The 26001-nt window shown below is 30.3% G+C and overlaps 1 protein-coding gene across 1 annotated transcript; it reads right to left on the minus strand.

Annotated features, from left to right (window-relative positions):
• Nucleotides 1-7086: 7086 nt before the first annotated feature.
• On the minus strand, nt 7087-11873 carry LOC7492296 (cytokinin dehydrogenase 7). Its single transcript, XM_002309432.4, has 4 exons — nt 10997-11873; nt 10554-10832; nt 9403-9665; nt 7087-7637 (listed from the first exon to the last, which is right to left on the minus strand). Exons 1-4 carry the CDS (start codon nt 11699-11701, stop codon nt 7319-7321), a joined length of 1566 nt encoding a protein of 521 aa, XP_002309468.1. The 5' UTR covers nt 11702-11873; the 3' UTR covers nt 7087-7318.
• Nucleotides 11874-26001: the final 14128 nt, after the last annotated feature.

Below are 26001 nucleotides of genomic sequence, written 5' to 3' on the forward strand. Positions count from 1 at the left end.
TTTAATCATTCTAAAATTTTTTTCATAAAAATCAAGAAAACATGTTTATTAAATAATTTTTTAAGAAAATGTCTGACTTTTATTAAAAATAAGAAAAGAAATGGACAAACTAATCTCTTATTTATATAATACAAAAACTTGAAAAACAATATCTTTTTATCTTTCCTGCCTCTTTAACAAATATTAAAACAATAGAAAACCCTTGTTATCTAAAAAAAAATTATCTTGATAATTTATTTTTAAAAAAAACGGAGGGACACCACACCAAACCCATGAATCATTGCAGTCCTCCGTCAACGGAAGAGAATTTACAAGGTATATGCCAAGTAGAGGGAAAAGTATATCCTAATTCTTGATGAAGTAACGTTTTAATCGCCGTTTGTTTTTTGTTTTTTTAAAGTATTTTTAAAAAAATTTAAATTTTTTTTTTATTTAAAATTAATATTTTTTTTATTTTTATATTATTTTGATATGCTGATGTAAAAAATAATTTTTAAAAAATAAAAAAATATATTATTTTAATATATTTTCAAGTGAAAAATATTTTAAAAAATAACTACAACCATATTTTTAAATACTTATGCTTGTTTTACGGTTTAATATGTTTTTTTTTAAATAATTTTTATTTTTTATTTTAAATTATATTTTAATATATTTTTAATATATTAATATTAAAAATAAATTTTTAAAAACATTCATAGGCAAACAATGTTTCCCTTCATCCAGAATCAAGAGAAGAGTTCATCGTCACGTCTCATGTTTGAAAAAGTCTATGTAACTAACGGACATGATGGGCTTCCACTTTACAATGGCAATGATGATGGGATTTAAGTGGGTGGGTCCCGCGAACCCTAGCGAGGAACATTGTCCTTTGCTCGTACGAGTCAGTATCAGAGCAACGGGACAGGGGTTTCATGAAGTCATGTCGTGGGACCCACTCAATGGCCAAAAGTGTTGTCTTTTAACTGGGATGTGAGAAGATTTTTAACTCGTCGCTGGCCCATTTCACTCCGATAAGTCCAACTCCAACCAACAGCTGTCATAAATCATAATCCACCATTTTTCATGTTGTTTTTCCCCCCTAATAAAATGTATGTATTACAAACGAGTGGGTCATCGGATATCTAACTTTGTCGTACCTTTTTATTAAATTATTTAACCGTTTTATTTTAGTTTAAATGGTAATGTTTTTTAAAATGTATTGATTTTTAAAAAAAATTTGACTCATTAAAATTATTAAAAAATACATATAAAAGCATTAATTTGATAATTTTCCATTCAAAAATCAATTTAAGTTCCGTTTGTTTGCTGCAAAGTAGTTTCCTTTTAGAAAGTAAATTCCGGAAAAATGAATTATTTTTCGATGTTTGGTAGTGTAATGAAAAATACATTGGAAAACATTTTGCAATGTTTGGTCATGTCATGGAAAATAAGCCGAAAAATAACTTATTAATGTTTTATTTTTCTCAAGTTTATTAAAATAATGAGGAACAAATCTTACAAATTAAAAAGTTGAATGAGAATGAAATTGAAAAAAATATAATTTCATAAATTATCTCAAATAAAATAATTAATAATCAAAATAATAGAGATCAAATCTAAAAAATAAAAAAAATGAAAGATGAAGAAATTAAAATAATAATAATTAACACTTCATAAATTATCTCAAATAAAATAAGTAACAATCAAAAGAATAAGGACCAAATTTGATACATAAAAAATTTCAATACAAAAATGATAAGGGAAAAGCAAATAAAATTATAAAAATGAGGACTAAAGTTAATATAAAAATTAAATTTTAAGAGATGAAATTGAAAAATAAATATTCAAAATAAAATATATATAGCAATCAAAAGTTTGAGGACCAAGTTTGATATAATCAACAATAATATGACATTTTAAAATTTTTCACAACTTCCGGAAAGTGTTTTCCGCCCAAATTTTTCAGGAAAACACTTTCCTGAAAACTAGGCCAAATTTTCCTTTAACTGGAAAGTGTTTTCCGTTGACCAACTTTTCTAATAGCAAACAAACACATGAAAGTTTGGAAAGTGGTTTCCCAGAAAGTGAATTCCGGAAAACAAACATAGCTTAAAAGCACTTTAAAAATTAAAAAGCTATTATAATATTAAACAAACACTAGATTAATATGATTGCCCACACTGATATGAGATACTATTTATTAGTGCTATTAAATCTGTCATAGTCTAGTTTTTTTTTTATAGTTGATCAACATGGTAAATTTCAAAGTAAATCAAGTAGGAGTAGATCTGGTATGACCGCATTACTCTAGCATGTGCACTTGCGACTCACTTGATTGAGTCAAAACCTGTTTTGAATTTTTTATAAAATAAAATTTTAAGAATAATATCAATGTAATGTTTTTTTATTAAAAAAAATTAAAACGACAACATTTTGAATTGACTCGGGTCAATCCAAATTAGCTTGCTTAACTTGCGACTTGTGTCATAGACATAATCAGGTTTAATAACTTTACTTTTTGCAATCTATTTTTTATTTGATCATTCAATAAGAGAAATAGATATTCATAAGAAATACAATTAATAAAAATATGAAAGATAAATGTATTTTTCATGGAGATTGTTTTTTTTTTATTCATGAATTTTTTCTATTAGTCATTAGATAAAAAGTAACAACAATTAAAAAATCAGAAAAAACTATAACGATTCGAACTAAAAGAAAAAAAAAATATATTTTTAATTAAAAAACCTAATTTTCTCATTGATAATTTTTTTTCATTAAAACATGTTTTTTTACACGAGTGACACTGTTTTTTAAGCAAAAACTTTCTATGATCATGAAAGCAAGAATTGAATTGATCATCTCTTTGTAACTATACGAAAAGAGTATGAAAATAATAAATCTGAAAAAAATATAAAAAAACAACAATTAAAAAAATTAAGAAAATAAATATTTTATTTTCATTCAATACCAGTGAGAAAATCTTGCATATTAGGATAATACATTATTATCCTATAATATTATCATAAAAAATTGATCTTCTAAAAAAGAATGGCATGATTTTTTTATTAGTAGCGTGCATTTTGAATGAAAGGCGGAGACAATCATTAATTGAAATAAGCAGGAAAAATGGATAATTTCAATTCATAATAGGCGGGCCTGTGTTTTTGTTGAGAATCATTACTATAGACATAGAAAAGAGTAGAAGTTCAAGCACAGGGTCATTTGGGTGCGCATACATGTACAGAAAGATTGTGCAGGTTGAACATGTGTACGAGGGTCATGTGAATCTAATTGGTTAGGCAAACTTAAAGAAAAATCAAGCCTTGTTTTTTTTTTTTATATTTTTAACTCATTTTAATATACTGATGTTACTAATAATTTTTTAAAGAAATAAATTTTTTTATTTTAATACATTTTAAATAAAAAAACACTTTGAAAAACAACTATTACCACAATACCCAAAAAGACTTGAAAAAAGGCTAGAATTGACTTAGAGAGTGTTTGAAAGTGTGGTAACGGTTGAAGTTCAAAATACTATTTACTCGAAAATGCATCAAAATAATATAAATTTTTTATTTTTTTAAAAATTAATTTTGATAGTAGCACATCAAAAAAATCTTAAAATATAAAAAAATTAATCTAAAACAATTTATTTTTAAATGTTTTAAAAAATAGAACTTCAAAATGGCCCAAGCTGAATTTGGATGCTATCTTGCTCGTTTTGGTAATATTTTGCGCAACAACTGCTTTTATAAATGGAGTAATTTTGGTAATACTTTGAAAATACTTGCATCTTTATTATTAGGTGAGATCTTTTATATTGTGCTGTTATAATTAAAATGATATTGGATCAACATTCGAAATAAAAGTAGATCAAACGTTGCAAGAGCTTGTTTTATCAATGTATATTAACCCTCCCTCCAGGCCCAATTCCTGGTCCTATTTATATTTATCGATCCATATCGCACCCAATGGGCTAGCACTTAATGACATCAGAGCCCACTACAACAACCCATTTTTAACATCACTTGCACCGGGTTGTAAAATCTACAATGGACATCAAGTGATAAGTTTAAGTACAAATTATTTTTTAAATTGTTTTTTATTTAAAAATATATTAAAATAATATACATTTTTTATTTTTAAAATTTATTTTTAACATCAATATATTAAAATTATTTAAAATCATAAAAAAATTAATTTAAAATAAAAATTAATTTAAAAATTTTCTATTCAACCTAATCTCCAACACCCAAGAACCTGATTACAAGCCTAAAGTTGTAATTTCAAATTTATATATATATATATATATATATATATAATCTTTAGTAGTTTATGTGTATATATATATTATTTAATATTGACATTTTTTTTTTTAGATTGGATGTTAATACTGATTTTCATATTTAGTTTCATATTATTTCAAATCAATTTTATCATTTATTTGAAATCTGATTCCAAAATTTATTCTTTAAATTTAGAACTAAAAAACATAGAGAAACCACCGAAGTTAAATTGAATATCAAAAAGAAATTGTGACCAGATTTTAAAAATAAAATCACAGTTGAAACTAAATATGAAAATCAGTATTAACATCCAATCTAAAAAATAAAAAAATGTCAATATTAAATAATATATATATATATATATACATGTTAACAATGATATTATTATTTATCTGTGTCAAAAGCTAAAGTTACTATAATATATTTTTTTGGGGTGCTTCCTTCGCAATATATTCACAATGATATTGAATTTAATGGGAAATAAGAATTTTGGAGTGTTTATTTAATAATTTGCAAATACATAAACATACCTGTGAGCTCCAAGTATTTCTTCCATGTGCAGCCCCACACCAGAGTAACGCTTCTTGGGAAGTCGTTTATGTTTTGCACTTATGAAAAGGAAACATGTTCTTGGAAGAAGACTTCGGACTTCCACGTGGATCTGACAGAGAGGTTAGGCTAGCTGATGGTAATAAGACTTCGGACTTCCACGTGGATCTGACAGAGAGGTTAGGCTAGCTGATGGTAATAAGACTTCGGACTTCCACGTGGATCTGACAGAGAGGTTAGGCTAGCTGATGGTAATATTCATGTCGTAAGCTTTGCTACGACCCTTAGAAAGCCTTTAGGGACACTGGGAGCTTGACTATCTCGCCCACCACGATGAATTTGATAATTTTTTAGCTTGTTTGTCAAAATGACTTGGCATGGCCCTCAATTCCAATCAGTTCTTAATTTTATGTTTTTTGTTTTTTTGGGTATCGAAAATTAGTTCATTCGTAGAAGAAAACTTTGGGTCGGGGATGGATGAGGGTGTGGACCAGAGTTTTGAAATTTTAATGCATGTATATATCTCGAAGATGAGACGTCATGAGAAATCATGGCTCCAACTGTAAAGGTCACCATACGACAAGAAGTCTTTGTGTGTGTGTGTGTGTGTGTGTCTATATATATATATATATGCGCACAGGAAATCAAGCCTATCCCAACTTGTGGAGTCCTTGGTTTTTCAAACTGCTGGCTAAAACCGGATGATTCATGGTCAAAAGAAGAAGAAGAAATTTCATTTGAAATCAAGATTGATGGTTTAGTTAGGATAATGCCAAGTGAATACTTGTAAAACTGATCAACTGGAGCCAGTTTGATTCCTGGAAATCTAATGTGTGCGCTTTTCTAGTATAGTTTTTGTTTGTTTATTACGCTTCCTTTAAAGTAGACAATTCACATGACAAAAAGTATGTATCGAAGACCTTTTCAGTTTCCCCCCCCCTCCCTTTAGTTAATCATCTTTTTCGAAAGAAGAAAGGATTCAAGGGGGAGACTTGATTTTGTTATAGATAGATGTATAGTCCATGTATGCTCCTCGAAGGGTTTTAAATCACAATTAAAGCATTGAAGATCTTGTAATTAAGGAGCTGCGTTTGAGAAGAGAGGGGATCAAGGCTAGGAAGAAAAGAGAGGAAGATATGAGGGTTTTTCTTTATAGCATGTACGTTAATTTCCTCTTCTTTTCAATTATAAAGAAAATCTTCGAAATCGAAATGTTTAGGACAAAAAAAGGAAAAAAAGAGAGACATTAGTTCTAAATTTTGATCAATTTCTTTTTAAAATATGTTAATTAATTTGAGAAAACAACTGAGAGGCCTCTCGGACCACAACAATATCTTCACTAGAAAGAAAAAAAAAGCCTAAGATCTAAAAGAAAAACATCAGTAAAATCTCCGATAATTGTTAATCTAATTAATGCTTGAGAACTTCGAACACCATGCTAGGAGGAGTGGTTAAAATAGTTCCCCCTCCATAGTTACTTTAATTCTCTTAAAGGGCACACCACGTTCGAGGAGGACACGTTTACCAAAGGCAAAGAACGTAGATTACTTTGCATGGGTTAAAACGAGAGTCGATTAGCCAGTGCTTCCTACAAGAAATCATGATCTTATAATTGCTTCTACTTTGGAGCCACTCAGTTTTGTATCTTTTCTCTACTTTTTAGAAGAGCTAGCAGAAAGGAAAAAAGTTTAGAAGTGGAGAAGCCAAGTAGATTTGATTTCGCATGAAACCAGACAAAAGGCCGATCTAGCTAGGTCATTAGAGAAAGAAGAACCAAAATCGTTTAACAGAAAAGTGGAAGCTTTTTGCATTTGATCTTTTGCATGCAAAGAGAATCGGATACTACCTAATTCCAAGCCTAATCGGCCTCGTCACTTTCTTTTTCTTTTTCTTTCTTTTTTTCTATCTTCTTGTGATTGAAAGATAGAATATTTGACCATTGAATCGCGCAGAATATACAGGGAGTCAAATAATCCAGAACCGAAAACATCAAAGACATATTAGGAGATGGTCTATTTCGATTGGATTGAAGGCATTATAGCATATGATAGAGACACAACGTACCCATTGAGGCCATTATTGTTTGTATAATGTTTTTATAAGAAGCGATGGTTAAGTTGGGATGGTGATCTTGGCCGCTTTATTAAGCCAAGATCACAACTAGTCAAATCACGATGAACAACTCGTGAAGGCAAACAGTCTTTGATTTATTTATTTTTTATTTTTTTTAACCCCTTGCTGTTGGCTTTATCTTTGAGAAGGATAATTAATTATAAAAGGGATCAATTTAATTTTTAATTTTTCTTCTCTCTCCCGAAATATTCCTTTACATTGCTCCAACAATATTGTTTATCAACTGATTTGCAATATTGGAGGCATGCAAGAGCACTGATTGACGAGCACAAGCTAGCTAGCTAGCTGGGAGCAGAATACATTCTAGGAAAATTACAATTGAGATGTAAAACCGATCGATCGATATTTATTATCAATTGACCGAGCTAGAGTTGGGAGATCCTCTTGAATATTTTTTGGCCTGGTGCGAGAATGGCCAGGGGATCGAAACTGGCCTTCCTCTCAACAAATCTTGACCACTGACTTCCAAAGTGTCTTTTCCATTCCTCTTCAGATTGGTAGTGAGGGAGGTACAATTTGAAGTCGAGACCTTCCTTGACACAAAATTGGACAATCTCTCTGTTTTGAGACACCAATTTCTCGGCAGAAGGGGCCTTTGGGCATGGCATGGTGAATCGGAGCAATGCCACCAAGTAAAAGATTTCCCCTTCCGCTGGTAACACCACAGATGTCCGGTCGTCCCACCTACGCACAAAGGGTAAGTTAAGGGAAGAATTATTTGGATGGCAAACATTTAGATTAATTCGGAATCATTGATTTGCCACACATACATTCATATCCCAAGTCCTAACCACTCATCAAACCCAATTGAGATGAGTACTCATTTGCCTTTTGCTTTATAGCTCCAAAGTGACAAAAAACAATCAACTTTTTAGTATGTGCTGATAAAAGCAACATTATTGGACATTGGATTCCAGGGTAGAGGAAAACAAAATGGGCATGGGGAAGGGTTAAGACACTTAAAATTGTACCTCAGCCATTCAAGCAAACACAAGTGTCTGATGCTATGAACTCTGGCCAATACAATCATATCTTCTTGAATTCAACTTGAACCATAAACTTTTAACCATACTTTTCCAACAATATTATAACAAAAAAAAACCCTCTTTTCAACAAGACAATAACAACACTTAGCTATACATGCATGTATGTATGTATCAGGGAAAGAAAGAAATAACATCACGGATAAGATTGCCTGTCACAGCCTCATCCTTTAAACGGCTTGGACAGAACGAGTCCAATTTTCTTTTTTAAGATTTCCAGTGCATGTTTCTTTCTTCCAAGGCCAAGTTTCCCCAGCTGGACCCTGGAGGTGGTGTTTGGCATGGCTGGTAGGATCTTGACTGGAAGGTTTAGACCCCTTAGCACGCATTAATCTGCCATCTATAGGGGCAATCTAGTCAAACAAAAAATCGTTGTTGGAGCCCAGACAAATTATGGTGTCATTATAGCTAGGTTGGCGAATAAATTTCCTTGTCGTCTTCCCGTATAGCAGCTAATCTGACCGTGAATGTTACATCACTTGAAAATCCCATTCTCCCCCGTAAAGAGTAAACCCTCAATGACGCAATTACCCTTCCTCCTCTCACATCCAAAGTCCAAACAAACACAAGCCCCTCTTCCCTTACATTTACCTAAACCCCCATTCTTTTACCTCACACCATCTACAAACAACCAGGGAAGAAGAAGTTTATGCCTAGAAAAGAAAAACAAACTGTCCACGATGTAGGCCCTACCGTATCTTTGTCCCCACAAATAGCAAATTAACATGTATTCCTTACTGAGGATTAGAGTTTTGCAGCATAGACTAGGAAGAAAATGAAACTACAAAGTCGTTTGCACGCAATGATTTGCTAGTAACAACGCATCATTTCTTCTAAAACTTTGTTACATATGCAGTATACTTTTTTTATATACCAGAAGCAATGTCTCTTGATGGGCTAAAATTTAACCAATCACAAAAATCCTAACCCGTTTCCGTTTGTTTTTGCGGCGTGATCTTGTTTTTTAAAAAGTTTAAATTTAAATTGATTTGCTTTATTATCTTTGTATTGTTTTGATATACTAAAATTAAAAATTAAAAATGTTATTTTAATAAAAAATATTTCTGAAATGCTTCGAAAATTCCAAAGACTTGCTCGATGCGTGTTATAATTAGTCAAGCAAAATAGGACATAAGATTTGAAAGGGTGAGGTGAATTAGACTCTAGGTGCCAAGTGGCCACAACCCCACATGACCCATATTTTTGTCTATTTTTAAGACACGTGTTCAAACAAGAGGCTGTGTTTCCGAACCTCGTCACTCTCACAGCAGCGTGAGATTTCTTATCTAACTTACACGTGTAAAGGCATGGAGGGAACCAAGATAACAAACTGAGGTAATGACGATGGGGTCGCCTCTAGCAGAGAGGCTCCCAAATTAATGGGTGGGAAGAGAAAATTTACTTACTTGCTTCGCAGGAGAGGGTAGACTAGTATGGGCCCACCAACACCCTCTTTCAACATCCTCTTGAACACCACACGATCAAAATCAGCTACGTCCCTCTTTGACACGAACATATTCAACCAGGGGTGAGGAGCGTCCCATGTACCATTTTCCCTAGCGGATTCCTCTGCATGCTTCACACGCAAGAGGAACTCGACGTAGCTCACATCCACTTGGAATTTCATATCCTCGATAAATCCTAGCCGCCCAAGCAAGCTGTTCACAGCCTGAAACACAACCAAACAAGAAAGGATGAGCGAAGGGGGATTTGATTGAAGGAGTTTTGGATTAAAACGAGGGGCAAACACGTCATTTGGGAGGACAAAGAGACATAATATTATGATCTACAGATTCCAGAAAATGATGTCTACTTGGCCATCTCTGAAACCGTGGGGACCAAAACGTCAGCAAGCTCTCAATGATCAGCATCGGAATACCTACTTCCCATTTTAGCCCTCGCGGAACTTCCATAATACGAAAGAAACCATTCCAGTGGCCACAAAAAGTAACAGGAAGCACCGTACAGTGTCATTATCGTAATTGCACACTGATTACACGGGCGTTTCCATGCTTTCTCGTGTCAGAAAATCCAATGAGAGATGCATTATACCGTATGGTCAGTTTCAATTTGGAAGCAGGTGACGACTATAGTATACGCTACAATTATTACCCTTTTTTATTCTCAAAAATACACACACACACATTTTTGTTTCTTTCCTTGGCAGTAGTCAATGTGGATTAATAAGCAGTAAAGTAAATTGCTGGTGTCCTTGTGGTATGAAGGACGAGAATTAGCCGTCCTCTTAAGCTTAGCCCTGTACACGTGTAATTGAGTTCGTGCTCTTTTGACTTTCTCACTATCCGGCCACCGGACCCCACGTTTTCGATGTGGGACCTGTGACCCACAGGTGGTCAACATCTATTAACGGGCCCAGATTCTGTTCACCTAGGTCAAAACTGGGTCACAACTGCCCACAAAATGGCCCACAGTTTCTAAGTTCTAGTAACTCTTCAGGACACCCAAAGTACCTAGGAGCCATTAATCGGAAAATCTCGATTTAGGTCGCATCCTCTTTTACTATGAGAATGCATGCAGCAGATTGGTGAGGAGTTACCTTGTCCACCGTGGAGGGGTGGTCAGTCTTTTGGTAATGCAGAGCTGCTTCAAGGCAGTAAAGAACGGAGCCGGCGGTTCGAGGGACACGGCTTGGGTCGAATCCTTGGTCCGGGTCTAACGGCACGGTTGGCCACCCATTTGCAGGGTCATCAACACTGTTCACAAACACGAACCCTTCAACATAATCGAATGACTCGCCCTCTGGACGGGTCACCAGCCACTCAGCATCTCGAGTAAAGTCTTCAAACTCAGAGTACACCACCCTTATCCATCTCACCTAATCCCAGACACATCAGAACAAAAGGGAACAACAACATTAACAAAACTCTACCAGAATTACGTAACGTAAACGTGTAATTCATGCACCAAAAACATAAAAATGAAAAGAAGAGTAATTTTGCAAGATGAATTTAAGAAGCAAAGAAAGAAATCAAGACCCACCATGTCTGGTGCAGACTGGACCACTACTCTGGCCCTGGTAACGATACCGAACTGGCCAAGACCACCAAGTGCACCAAAAAACAATTCACTGTTTTCATTTTTATTGCAAGTCATTAGTTGTCCTTCACCAGTAACAACATCCAACTCTGCTACGTTGCACGTTTGTGGGCCAAACCGAAAAGCCTGACCACTTACGCCGGCGTTAGATAGCGTGCCACCCACCGTTAAACCAAGGTAATCAGTCCATGACCTTGGAGCTAATTTATACTCCAAAACGCATCGTTTTAACACATCTTCCCATAATGCCCCTCCCGACACATCGACGAAGGTTTCCCCATTCATTCTTACAACCTCAAAATGGTTTCCTTCAGTGGACCTCATGTCCATGACAAGTCCTCGGTCGCTCATGGCTTGCCCGTTGATAGAGTGTCCGTTACCCCTTGCTGCAACCGTCAGATTGGGTGACCGGTAAGCTGCTCTAACTACACGTGCCACGTCATCGGCACTTGCTGGTCTGATTAGAGCTAGAGGCTCGCATGTGTACATGCCGCCGAAATCCTTACCGGCCAAACCGGTAGCCACACAATCGATGGTGCCTTGGAGGTCTAGAGAGTGACATATGTTTGGAAGCTGGTCTTTCTCGTCGTCGTTAGGTCTGGATTCGCTATCGTTCTCGTGGATAAATCTCTCTAAGTAAGCAATCATCTTCGCCGCCGAACTGGGTTTCTTTTCTTTTTGGATTTCAAGTCAAATATTCCGGTAACCGGTTACCCTCTCTCCTTTGAGAGCTCTCTTTTCTTTGGCAGTGTGTACTGTGTGCGCTTCTTGGTCTGATCTTGGAGGCTAAAGTTTAGGGGGGGAGGGGGTTTAAATAGTGGCTGATTTGGATTATTTTTTTAGGGGAAATAAATAAATAAATGAAAATGGAGGGTTTTTGACTTAAGGGAATTATTATTATTTTTTTGGCGTCAGCTAAGAGCCTTCAATTTCCTGTTTGACGTTGTGATCCATTTCGACATCCCTTGTCTGCCACTTCTGTATTATATATTAGAGAAAGAGAACGTTTTCTGAAATTTTCATATTTGGAGAATAATGAGTTTGTACGAATAAAATGTAATTGATTTTAAATAATACAAGATTTTATATAAATAAAGTACTGACGATAGAAAAGGAAATTAATGAGAAGAATTAATCTTAAGGATCGGTACTTAAATATATATATGCATGCTAAACATTGAATATTACATAGTAATTATAGAATTTGTTTCTATATATTAATCTGTGGTCAAGAACTAACGAAGACGTGTTGATTTATCAGAGAAATGATTTCATATAAATAAAGTATTGAGGATAGAGAAGGCGATTAATGAGAAAAAAATAATTCTAAAGATTGATTAAATACACACACACACACACGCTAAACATTGAATATTACATGTTACATAGTAATTATAGAAAAAAATAAAAGATTTGTTCCTGTGTATATATTCTGCTTGGTCGCTTTTTTTCTTTCTTCTCAAGTGCGATGGTTCTTCTTTGTTGTGGTCCATGCTTTAATCTTGCTCGCTTCGTTTGCATTCTGGCTGTTTTATTGCCTTTTTTACCATCCAAAATCTTATACAATATATGCTTGCTGACTGCTGCTCCTCCACCCCCCCACACCCCCCCCCCCCCCTCCACACACACACACACTCTTGTGTGTAATAATATTTTTTTGGCCACTAAACAAGTAATTGATGTTTCACCACTTTTGTTTATCTTGTCTAAAAATGAGTACTTTTCATCACATGCAAAAAGGGAAAATGTTATTGCCAGAGATCAAGCAATTTTTTTTCTACCATTTTCAAAGGGGTTTTTCAGCAGTTTATTATCCCACACCTTCAAGGTATAATAACTTGATTTTTCAAAGGGGTTTTTGGCAAATGTGTTTTAACTTTTAAGACGTGCCAAATTATTGAAATTGTCCATGTGACATTAGTGCATCATGTTCTTAGTGCTGCTCTTCAGGCTCCATGCCATACTTTTCTAAAATCTGAGGTTAGGTACATCAAAATTTAGGCAAAAGGGTGCGAATTAGATCATGGCCCGATGATTTTTCATCTGGGACACCAAGCTAGCTATGCACGCTTCTGCTTATTGTATAATAATGCATTGAATAAAGCCGGTTTAAGATTAAGAAACCTGCAATAAACTCCAATTCAAACAATATTATTCTTCGTGATCATACCTGCAGTACGCCAAAGGGTTTTCATTTTTAAATGTTGCAGGTCAAAATAATGACATCCAAGTTCTTTATTATAGGTCAATCTATGTAGGGATGCCACTTCCCAATAGACACCCCCTCCAAGTTTTGGCTTACTGAGTCGCTGACTTTTCCCCCCTAAATTTATTCATAGATTCGTTGAGCCTTGTACTGTATATTAGAATATTATTACAACTCAACAGCGATAATTTTTTTTGAATTAGTTTTATTAAATCGATCCAAGGATGTATTTTTTTGTAATACATTCAAAATCATAAAAGTCAATCCTTTTTTATTAATTACAACTCATCGAATGAGATTATAAATGTCGTAGCCCATTTTTGACCTTCATGTTTTTTTTTTAAATAAAATAATAAATAAATAAAAAACTCTTGAACATTATATTTACAATGCAAATCAACCAATCTGCAATTTTAAGTCCTTTTCTTGCCGTATTCAAATTAACAAAATTAAAAAAAAAAAATGGTTAGTGAGTGAAATGAGAGGGGGGGAAAAGAGAAAGAGAGACCGAAGTAAAGTTTAGAAGGTTAGGAGAGTTATTAAAAGGATTTAAAATTTAATTTAAAAAAGAAAAAAAACTAAAATTAAAATTTCAATATCAGAAATATTTAAAATTTAAGTTTTAAAATATAGAAAAGATTTGGAATTTGAGTTTCAAAATAAAAAAAGATTTAAAATTTAAATCTCAAAATAAAAAAAATATTCAAAATTGAAATTAAGAGTAATAATAAGGGAATTTAATATTTGGATTTGAAAATTCTAGAAGGAGCATTATAAATTGGTGTATGAAAAGAAGGGGGAGGGAGAGAAAATTTTGAAAGAGAGAAGATTTTTTGAGAGAATAAAAGAGAGAAGATTCTAGAAAAATTGGGAGTGAATAAAATAGCAAAAGAGGAGAGGAGATAAAAAAAATCAAGGGAAAAGAGAGAGAATTTTGATAGAAAAAAGAGAGTAGAGAAAATAAATAAATAAATAAATAAAATAAAAAATAATAGGAGTATAATGCTTGTATTAAATTTCCTTATTTTCGTCTAGCATAAAAACAGCCTGATGAATTTTCTAAAAACAAGTGGAGTATTTTCATGTAAAAAAAAAAAAAAGTTGGACTGTTTTCGTGTAAAAAGGTTTGTTTCTTGTGTTACCTTTGTTTGTTTGTTAATAAAAATAAATAAAAAGAACCTTGATTTTCTATGTTTGTTTTTCTTTCGAAAATCAAATATAATCAAATATAATTGATATTGTTATATTTTCAAAATAAATTGTTTTATTGATGTGAGTTTGGATGTGTGAATTAATCAATCCTGTTTTTTTGTTTTGTGTTTCAAAAGTATTTTTGAAAAAATTTAATTTTTTTTATTTTTTTATTTTAAATTAATATTTTTTTAATGTTTTTAGATTATTTTGATGCATTATAAAAATATATATTTTTAAATAAAAAATATTTTAAAAAATAAACATAACTACACTTTCAAACAAGTTGAAAAATACGTTAGGCAATATCCTTTTAATTTACTCTTTACGTCATTCAGTAAATTTCTATCTTATCGATGAAATTATCACTGGGGTGACAATATTTGATTTTAAAAAAAAAACACACACACACATATATATATATAAACAAATTATTGTATTTGGTTAACACGTGGAACCAGATTATCAGAGTTACGGATCTTGATCAGTTCTAAGCCGTCTAGATATAAGACAAACCCTGTCCACATAAAATGTCTGATGATTAACATTACTTATTTAAGTTGACTTCCTTTCTGAGCATTTCCATTTTCTGGCTTAAAAAAAGGAAAGAAAATGCCACTCTATTTGTTTATATATAGGGCACGATGACTCCGAGATGCACATCACTCACAAAACATTCCCATTAAAAAAATGGGGACCTACGGAATAATTAATTAATGTAACCAAAATAAAACTAAAGATGGAGCCAATTTAAGATTGGGTCACGAGGAAATAAATAAATAAATAAATAAATAAAAGGCAGAGATATGAATAAAGAAAAGGGCAGTGCTGGGAGTTAGAGCTCATTGAGGGCCGGTCTTGCACAAAATATTGCATCACAAGACTCTTACTTGTTGTATTACTTTTGTTTTCTCATAGTTTTTTCGAACAACGTTAGCGTTGCTGCAAGAATGCTTGTTGTATTTTATGTTGAACTTGCTATTCAACAACATGTAGAAGTCAATTCATTTTAAAAATTTGTCACAAAGGAACAGTTGAACTAACATTACATAGTAGACTAGGAGTATGTTTGATTTTGTATTTAAAAAATATTTTTAAAAGTTTTTTAATTTTTTTTTGCTTTAAAATATTTTTTTTTATGATTCCGGATCTTTTTGATGTGCTGATATCAATAAATAAATTTTAAAAATAAAAATATTATTTTAATTTTTTAAAAAATAAAAAACACTTTAAAAACAATTGCTACCTGTCAAAGAACCATCTCAACCCAATAGCTTAAGCTGTTAGGTAAGGTCCAAGATATGATTTATATTATTCTCTAACACACCCCCTCAAGTGAAAGCCCTTTGGGCTTGAAACTTGCACAGACCCACATTACTTTGTGCTTAATTTTTATCAAATAAATGAGGATGGTGAGATTCGAACTCGTGACCGCTTGGTCATCAAGGCTCTGATACCATGTCAAAGAACCAACTCAACCCAAAAGCTTAAACTGTTAGGTAAGATCCAAGATATGATTTATATTATTCTCTAACACTACCTAACACAAAAATAAAGAATTCACCCACACAACTTTAGATTCATGAAACTTAACCCAAAATTGGGGACCCCTGCTTTTTAATCAGTTGGTCAATTCATTTTTTAGACACTAATATTCTTCCAATGACTATAATTTTATTTAGATTAACGTGTGTGTGTGTGTGTGTGTGTGTGTGTGTGTGTGTGTAAGACCAAAGAGAAGGAACTGTGAGCTGCTTAAAACCTAACCCCTGAAATGTTAAACGGTGAAACCGAAATTTGGTCAATAAAAATTATTAGTTAATTATGCTAATGTATTTAACAAATACATGACCAAATCTCTCTCTAATTAGCTCTTAGGTTTAATTTTTTAAATTGTTTTGAGTGACCCAAAGGATAAAAGGATAGCTGACTATTTCTCCAAAACAAAAAATTAAAATTAAAATTATAATTAAAAAGAGTTAATTGGACATGAAAAATCATTTTAGCTCCAACCTCATTGAGATTATTAATTGGAATAGTATAATAGTGTTCTTGCCTCTCCACCCGTAAAACTTAACATGGGGCTGCAATGCTATTGAAATCTTTTTATATGATCTATTTGTCATTACTAGATAGAATAGAGATAAATAAATAGTTTCTCATCTTGATTGCACAATTAAACAATCATAATACACTTGAAACAAAAAATAATAATTAAACCTAATATGAAGGGATATTTTTATATTTTCACAATAGTTTCTCAGTTATTATAATTTAAGCTCAGATGCAATTTGGTGTTTGCATGAATATAAAAAATATCAAACAATTAAAATGCATAGTAAAATGATGAAATAACCCCTAAAATAAAATAAAAAAACTTTAGACAAATGGTGTTTTTGACTTTTCACAATGGTTTTTTTTTTGAAATCACAAAGTCAGCTCAGGTTCAATTCTATATTTGGCTAAATTAAAAAAAAACATGCGAGTGTGGCATACCTAGAGGTACATGGGAGGTGCCGAGCCATTCAGGTGGTGTGTTCGTTACCTCTTGGCATCTAAAAATGCCTTTCTATTTTGTTGTTGGAAGTCTCGTTATATCCTTTTCATGTTGATGCGGCACATATTACCATTTATAGTTTGGTTTGGTGGCAGTGAACCTTTTTTTTCTTGCCCTTCTTCTCTCTCTCTTTCCCAAAAAATCATTACTTGACCCTCTTGGTTGTTGGTATTTCAACTTCAATCTTTATTGTTTTTATTTTTAATTTGTGATCTTTACTTTTTTATAGTAAGTTTTATTTATTTTTAATTTCATCATTTAATCTCAATTTACTAAATACTATATTCTCCTATACGGTCTTCATTCATTGAATTTCTATTTTTTTTCTTGGTCTTTTTATAAAATTTTTAGTAGTTTTTAATTTCATCATTTAATTCAAATTGATAGTATTATATTTTACAATATGGTCTTCGTTGTTTTTATTTCAAATTTTTTTCATGGCCTTCTTGTAAAAATTGTTATTCTTTTTAATTTCACCCTTTAATTACAACATTGTTTTTATTTTTTATGTCATTTTTAATCCTCATTCTTTTTATTTTTTCTGTCCTTTAACTAAATTGTTTTTTTTATTTCACCCTTCAATTAAATATAACATTTATTTTGTATTTTAATTTTGATCATTATTTTTTGAATTGTTATTTTTTAAAATTCTTTTGTATGATTGAAAATCTTTTTTCAATTTTATCCTTTCATATTTAATTTATTGGGAAGTGGATTTCATGATTTTTTTAGATTGGATGTTTCGGGTTTAATAACTCGAGTAACGAGTTTGAAAAGCTAACACATGTTTTTTTTAAAAAAAAAAACTTTATAATTTTTTTTATTTTATTTGGGGTTATTCCAATCACATAATCCAGACCGAGGGTTTATATTTTTTTTCTACCCCCATTTGAGCACACAAACGTCATTATATATATATATAAACAATACAGCCATACATGGGAACAAGACTAGTTAATAACAAAGCAGGCTATGTGACATGATTACGGTTTACTATAATTATCTTCTTTTAATAAAAAAAAGACTCAATAATGAATTGATGAAGGTGGGACTGAACTCAAAATCTGATAGGATTATATATAAAATTCCCAAAATGTATTTTCTAAATTATATTTTCAAAGCCCCTTGTTATTTACTATATATTTCAAATTGCATACCATATGTTTGCTGTGCTTTATCAAGGCATAATTGTTTGAGCTATTTTTTTTAATTTAAAAACTGTTTTTAGTTAATACTCATTTGCTCTAAAAAAAAACAATTATAAATTAAAAAAGAAACCGCTTTACTAATAAAACAAAGCAGGACAGCCCCTCCTTTTAGTAAAAAACAAGGCTGTTAATTGTGATAATTGTTTTCCTAATTAAAAAGAAAACTTTATCAATCAACTTTTTTAACAAATTTCACACATGCTAAAAATGTTAGTGTTTTACTTAACTCAATTTCAATTTTTTTTTAATGAAAAATGTGTGTACATTGCATAAAAGTTATAATTAATTTAACTTGATAAATAAAATATTTTTAAAAAATATTCTTAACACGTTATAATCTTTATTGATCATTTAATATCTCGAAAATATAACACAGCAAGCAATTATCAAACCCTATAAGGTACTGGACAACATATTTTTTTATTGGAGTAGTGGATCTACTTTAATTTAACTTTTAAGTTTTTTCTAATCAAGTGTCTTTGTTACATTATCATGAAAATTTCACTTTATTTCCAACAGGATGTCCATACTTTTATTTTTTATTGGAGTGGATGTACTTTAATTTTTTTTTTATTTAAGTGTGTAATTTCAAAAATTTATCAATTCAGTTTTTTTTTAATCTTAAAAGCTAATAAATATTAACTTTTCATAATTATGTTGTCCATATTAGACTAAGTTAAATAAAATTAAAAATTAAAAAACAAACAAACAATAATAATAATTCTACAAACCTTATCCAAAATTTAAACTAGAGAAGGGGTTTGAGATATGAAAAATCAGTCATATTTTCATAGGTTAAAGTATATGTGTTAACCATCTAGTAAGTGACCTAGTGGTAAGAGTTTGAGACTAAGGTGTTTGCTCTCCCTGTGGTCTCAAGTTCGAACTCTATGGTTGCTAATATGATGGTCACTGGAGGCTTACATGGTCGTTAATTTCAGGGCTCGTGAAATTAATCGAGATACACGCAAACTGGTCCGGATACCCATATTAATAATAATAAAAAAATATATGTGTTTTAACGAAGCAAATGAATTATTATGCACGGAGGAAATGAATGAATGTTGTTATTGACTATCCGTAAAGTGGTTTAGCAATTGTGTGAATTTCTTTAATTAAGCGCCAAAGTTGAATCATGGACTTAAATATTATTAATGCATTTGAATTATATATTTAGTGTGTATCATATGTAGGAACTTCTCACTCATGGTCTCTATCTTAATGGCTGACACCTTACCTTTCTGTCATATTATTATATTAGGTACAACTTTGTAATAATTTATAATATTTAAATTTTGTTTTTGTATATTTTAAGTCAATATAATACTATGTTGTATTAAAATAAATGGTTATCTTAAGTATGAATAGCTGTAAATATATGATTATGTTACAGCCCTTATAATTGGAGGTGTAATGTTTATGATTGTATTTTGTGGGAATGATGGATGATGTGGTTGCATGAGTTGAATGTGGTTCGTGTTGTTGATGTGTTCCTATGAAATTAATGCGGGGTAAAATTTTAGATTGAATTTTCATGCAAAAAAAACACTGCTGAAATTTTGTTAAATTTAATAAATTTGTTATTTTAATTAGAAAATCAATTACATATTAGACATGTACGTGTGGTGTACAATGATATTACAAATTATATCAAAGATTATTTTGAATAAAATATGATAAAATAATATAAGGATAAGATAGTTTTTTAAAAAACTTACCACTTCTTTTATTCTAAATGACTGTTAACGTGAATGAAAATAACAAAATAAAAATGAGGGGAATTACAAGTTCATTCAATTTTAAAAATAACAGCAATAAAAGACTTCTTATTTAAATAAAAGAACCTAGATTACTCAATTTCTCTGCTTTCCCACGAGCTAAAAAAAACTTTTCACCTCTAATTTTAAAAGATAAAAAATTAAATAGTTTTTACAAAATAAATAATCAATGATTTGATAGAGATTTCCTTCGTAATTAAGAAACAAAATAAATTTTAATTTGTTCTTCTGAAATTTATTCATCGTTTTTACTAACACTTTGCTCGGCCCCAACATGTTAACCAAAGACTTTGTTGACCTGTACCTAATCAGAGATGAGTGTGAAAAAAATTTAATTTAGAGTTGATTCAATCGACCTGTAGGTCAACTTATGATTCAGTTGATTCAATCAAAACTTTATTGATTTTTTTTTAATAAAAAATATCAATCTAATTCTTGAAATATCTTAATATCACCTAATAAGTAGAAACTAATTGAATAAAAATAAACAAAATAAAAACCAAAACTCAATATATATATATATATATGAAGTATTCATTTAGATCAATTTAAATAGATATTTATCGGGTTAAAATTAAATTATGATCCCTATTCATTCCATAGGAAACACCAACAAATTGATATTTAACATTTCGACAAGAGAAATAGCTCTTTAATAAGGCCAAGAAATAAACTTTTGCTAACAAAAAGTTTAGATGTTGACTTATAAATAAGACACATAAGTATTGTTTTTAAATCTTCAATCCTTACATTAAGCTGTAAGAAGTTAAGTTAAATCTTCACAAATCCTCGATAGGGATGGCTTGTTTTTAAATGAATTGAAAGTGTGTACTGAATATATGAAATCTGTTTGAAAATGTGGCTGTGGTTATTTTTTAAAGTATTTTTTATTTTGAAATACATTTAAATAATATTTTTTTATTTTTTAAAAATTATTTTTAAAATCAGCGCATCAAAATAATTCAAAATATAAAATAAATTAAATTTTTAACAATTTTTTTTTTATATTAGAAACACTGCTTAATCCACGTTTCCTAACACCTTCCAAATTTGATTTGAGAATATCAATAATCATAAAAAAGAAGAAGTTAAAACATACTTAACAATTAAGTACCTAACAAATAGCTAGCAATTTCCTTGCTTAAGCTACGAAGTTGCAGGCTGGACTTCCTCTTTGAAAGTAGCTGTCGGCTTTAATTACCTAACCATAGCCGTAAATGTAAGCTTGTGAGATGTGCTTAGGTAGGGACCTGACGCAACCGGTCCTAGACTATTGATACTGAAATGTTAAAATTTAAATCTTTCACCGAAATGCAACTAGTGCAAACCGCAAGGACGTTTTGTTTTTTGTTTTAGGGTATATTTGTTTTTGTATTTTAAGAGTATTTATAAAAAAATTAATTTTTTTTAAATTAAATATTTTTAATGTTTTCAGATATTTTAATGTCAAAAATAACTTTTAAAAATTTTTAAAAAATATTATTTTGATTCATTTCTAAATAAAAAATATTTTAAAAAATAATTGCTACCACACTTTTAAACATGCTTTAACATCTTATAAACCAAACATATTTAAATTAAAATAATATTTTATTATTTCTTAGAATAATAAAGATAAAATAATTGAAACGAGAACTATTTTTAAAACATAGAAAATCGTCTCAAAAACAATATATTTTTATATAATTTTGTTTTTACTTGTTCAATTACACACCATCCTATTTGAAATCTTGCCCCTCACTTATACTAGAGCTTTCATCTCTATTTGCCGAAGCAGTCGTACCCAAAAATGTTATTTTTTCGGGTTCACATGAGTTAAGCACGTGAAAATTAGAAAAATTTTAGAGCCTCAGGTTAGTTTTGCTTAAAATATTCTACTAAAAAATATTTTTAAAATTTTCTTGTATTTGTTTCTAGAAAATATTTCTTACAAAATATTTTTCTGTTTTTATTTACTGTAAAATACGTTATAGGAAACTAATGAATAAAAATATTTGACCTTATAACCATCATAATGACCACTTCTCCATCGCCATCCCCTTTATTACCATTGTTATTTTATCATCATTATTATTAAAAATTTATTTTATATATAAATATTTTCCAAGCTAAATATTAAAAAATATTTTATATGTCCATTTGAAAAATACTTTAAGCACAGCAAACGCACCTCAACTGACCCATGGGGTCCTGGCGGAGCGGTTAGACGCGCTCTCGTCGTTTACGAGGTTTGGGGTTCGACCCTTCTCTTCATCTACAGCCGGCTCTTTGAGGAGCACTTGCCATCCGGTATGTAAAGGGATTAGTCTGGGCCAGCGCTCAGATATCCTTGATTCTACAAAAAAAAAAATTAAAAAAATACCTCAACTGGAATTTTTGCACCTTTATAAGAGGTCTTTGAAGTCACAAGCACATCACAGGTGAGACTTGTTGATTCAGTTAATTGTTTTGACAAAAGGTGAATGAAAAGGTTGTACTGAAACCCTTAGGTAGTGTTCAGGACATAGTTATTATAGTTATTATTACACCTGTTCATGGTGTTAACCCAATTAAAATCAAGGAGTTAGGATCTAAATTATATAGGTTGACTCGGTTTAACTCGAATTTTTTTTTTAAAAATTATTTAAGATTTTAATATTTCACATGAAAAACTTTAAAAAACAATTCATATGAATGCATGATATATATATATTGTAAATAATAAAGTTTAAAAAATTATTTCAAAATGTTTTTTTTTTAATTTTCTTCTTGTGAACATGAAATATATATGTTAATAGGCTTCAAACTTCACATTGAAAAAATAAAACTTTCTTCTAGTATTTATATATTGAACTTTGATAAGGATTACTAATTAACAAGGAAGTAATGATAAACTTGAACATATAAGATTGGACCGAGTAAGAGGAAAATCTTTAATTGCTCTCCTTTTGTCTTTGACAATAATTTGTTTTTGACCCTTAAAATAAAACCACTATTTTAAAATAAAAAAATTAGTTTGTCATGGGAAGCACCAAACCATGAAAAACTTGTTCATGTAGATAAATATGTTAAATTTGGTATTTGTAAATTATTTACTTTGTTTTTAAGAACAATCACCGAATAGAATTTGTTTCACCTCTTAACAAATAAGAATCTAAAAATTGATCTTTTTGTTTATTAAAAAAAAAACAGCAATGGGTCAGGTAGATCATTCAGGTCTTTCCAGGCTAACTATAACCCCAATTTTCTTTTTTTGTAGACATGGGTTAAGCTGTCTGACCCCAATATAAGAAAATATTTGTGAAAGCGGTGCAAACTGTGTTCCTCAAAATTTAATTTTTTTATTTGCTAAAAATTAATTTTTTTAGTATGTTTTGGATCGTTTTGATGTGCTGATCTTAAAAATAATTTTTAAAAATTAAAAAAACATAATTTTGATGCATTTCAGTACGAAAAACACTTTGAAAAACAACCGCAACCACGCTTCTAACCGGGCTATAAATAAGGGACAAAATTTTAGTTAACCTTTTCTTGTTCTTGTTCTATATAGAAGTGGAAACTTGAAATATTTCAAGAGCTATCAGTTTCATTTTTTCTGTCTTCCTTTCTTTTTATTATTATTACTACTACTATTACTGTTCGTGTTGTCTTCCTGCTCAACGATCCTCAATTCTCCTGTATTTATTTAGCTTCACCAGAAAAGGACAGAAAACAAAGAAGTAATCATACACCCTTTTTCTGATAGTATCAAGGGGCTGTACCATCAATCATCATTTTAGACTCAAGATTTGATCATTTCGGACTTTGATTGAGAGGAGGTGGGCCATGGTACCATGGGAAAAAAAAAAAAGGTTTCCTTGATGAGATTATTAGCTTGATGATTTAAGGGCTGGTTCCGGTAATCTATTTGAAATTTCATGACTTTTCTTGCATTTAATTTCTCTCAATCAATTTCCTACTTTGATTCCCTCTCCTCTCCATACACGCATCTAAGTTAAAGGGAGACAATTCCATAATCAATCATCTTGATGGGATAATACATAGCCTTTGGAAGGTGCGATGTATATTTTCTATGAAATAAATCTTAATTTAAAGGGTATGGTTAGAGATTTTTAAAACTAAACAATAAACTTTCTCAAAGTCATTGAACTTTTTTTCTTTGTTTTATTGTACTTGTGTGCTATGTTGGTATGGTTCCATGTGTTAAAATTTATCTTGTTTTATACACTCTTACGTTTCAGTTTTTGAATATTAAGAGAAGAATAAAAAGGTTCGGTTAGCCAAATTTTAATCACAAAAAAGCTTGATGCTGTTGTCAATAAGTTAGTCTTAGAAAATAGAGTTCAATAGAGGTGATATTTTCTTCTACCTATGTTATAAAAAAATTAATCGATATCCATAAAGTTTCTTTTATCCGGTTTGACTTTTATTTTTTATTTTTGACTAATTAAAGAATGTTTTTGGATTGGAAATTGGTTCATTAAGGTTTCTAGAATATTTTTGAAATATTTTAATACGAAAACAAGTTGAATTTTGAGATTTTGATATTTACAAACTCAAAACCTGATTTCAGTTATTGAAAAATATTATAGATACAGACACATCATTTGCCTTGGTGGGCAAGGTGTTGTTTGTTTTATATATAAAAAAAAACACCTCGAGTGAATAACACAATTTTCTTAAAAAAAAACAAAACATGTGCATTTGAACTTTTTTTTTTTGGTCAGGTGCGGACATGGTCTCTCTCTGTTTTTTTTACTTTTGATTATTTTTTAATTAATACCCTTTTTTTATTTTTTAAATTATTTTGTATAACAAATTTTAAATAGTAATTAGTCTTTTGGATGATTTCTATAATTTTATGATATCTCAAAGAGTTTATTATAATTTATCATTAATTTTTCTCCTCGTAAAATTTGAGATAGATAGATTGTCTTTGTATGATGCTTTTATGCACTTAGCAACTAAAATAACCCTCCAAGATAAATAAAATTAAATATATAAAATTAAAAGGAGAACTAAAATAAAATATTTATGTATGAATCTATCTTTTACTTTTTAATAAAAAAATGAATTTTCTATTTTAGTTTTTAATTAGTATTTACAACTCTTTTTATGATTTATCAGTTCATATATTTTCTTAATTCTTTCTTTTAAGCACAAACATCTTCTTTTCATTTCCTAATCAATAAACTTCATGATAATATAAAACACATTTATAACGTTATTGTCTTATTTTTTAGTGCTAGAAAATTAATTTTAAATCATAATCACTAACACAGAAAAATTAAGACTTCATAACTTTTACCATGATTTTTTTTTAAAATTTAATTTATTTTCTGAAAATAATTTACATAAATAAAAGCACTTCATTAACTTTTCCCTAGAAAGAACAAAGAAAAGAAAAACAGAAATAACCAATGACGACTTGAAGTCATAATTTATTTTCTTAAAATACCATGTCCAGTCTCCTGTATTTAAAGCTAATATTAGTTTAATATTTTTTTAATGTATTTCTTAATAATTTTAGAACTTATTTGAAATTGTGGTTGAAGACTTGCGGTTGTTTTTTAAAATATGTTTCATTCGAAAATATATTAAAATAATATTTTTTTATTTTTAAAAAATTATTTTTGATATCAGCATATCAAAATAATTTGAAAATACTAAAAAAATATTAATTTGAAGTAAAAAAAATAATAAATAAATTTTTTTTAAAAGCGTTTTTGAAACGTAAAAATAAATATAGTTTTAATAAAAAAAATATTATTTTAATATTTTTTAAATTAAAAAAGATTTAAAAATAAAAACACTCTATCGAACACATGTAATCTGCGTATCTTACGTAAAATAACAGTTCATCAGCTTGACTATGCAATCGCACTGAAGTCTTAAATAATTAAATGTGACCAGTTGAACAGGTAAATGTCGTAAACTGGGATCCATCACTCTCTTCCTTGTACTATTAAAAATTATAATGTAATATTTTCTCTGATTGTTTCCTAGATACCATACTTGTCTCTTCCTTG

The sequence above is a fragment of the Populus trichocarpa genome, chromosome 6 (assembly GCF_000002775.5).
Source record: "Populus trichocarpa isolate Nisqually-1 chromosome 6, P.trichocarpa_v4.1, whole genome shotgun sequence".
NCBI classification, from domain to species: domain Eukaryota; kingdom Viridiplantae; phylum Streptophyta; class Magnoliopsida; order Malpighiales; family Salicaceae; genus Populus; species Populus trichocarpa.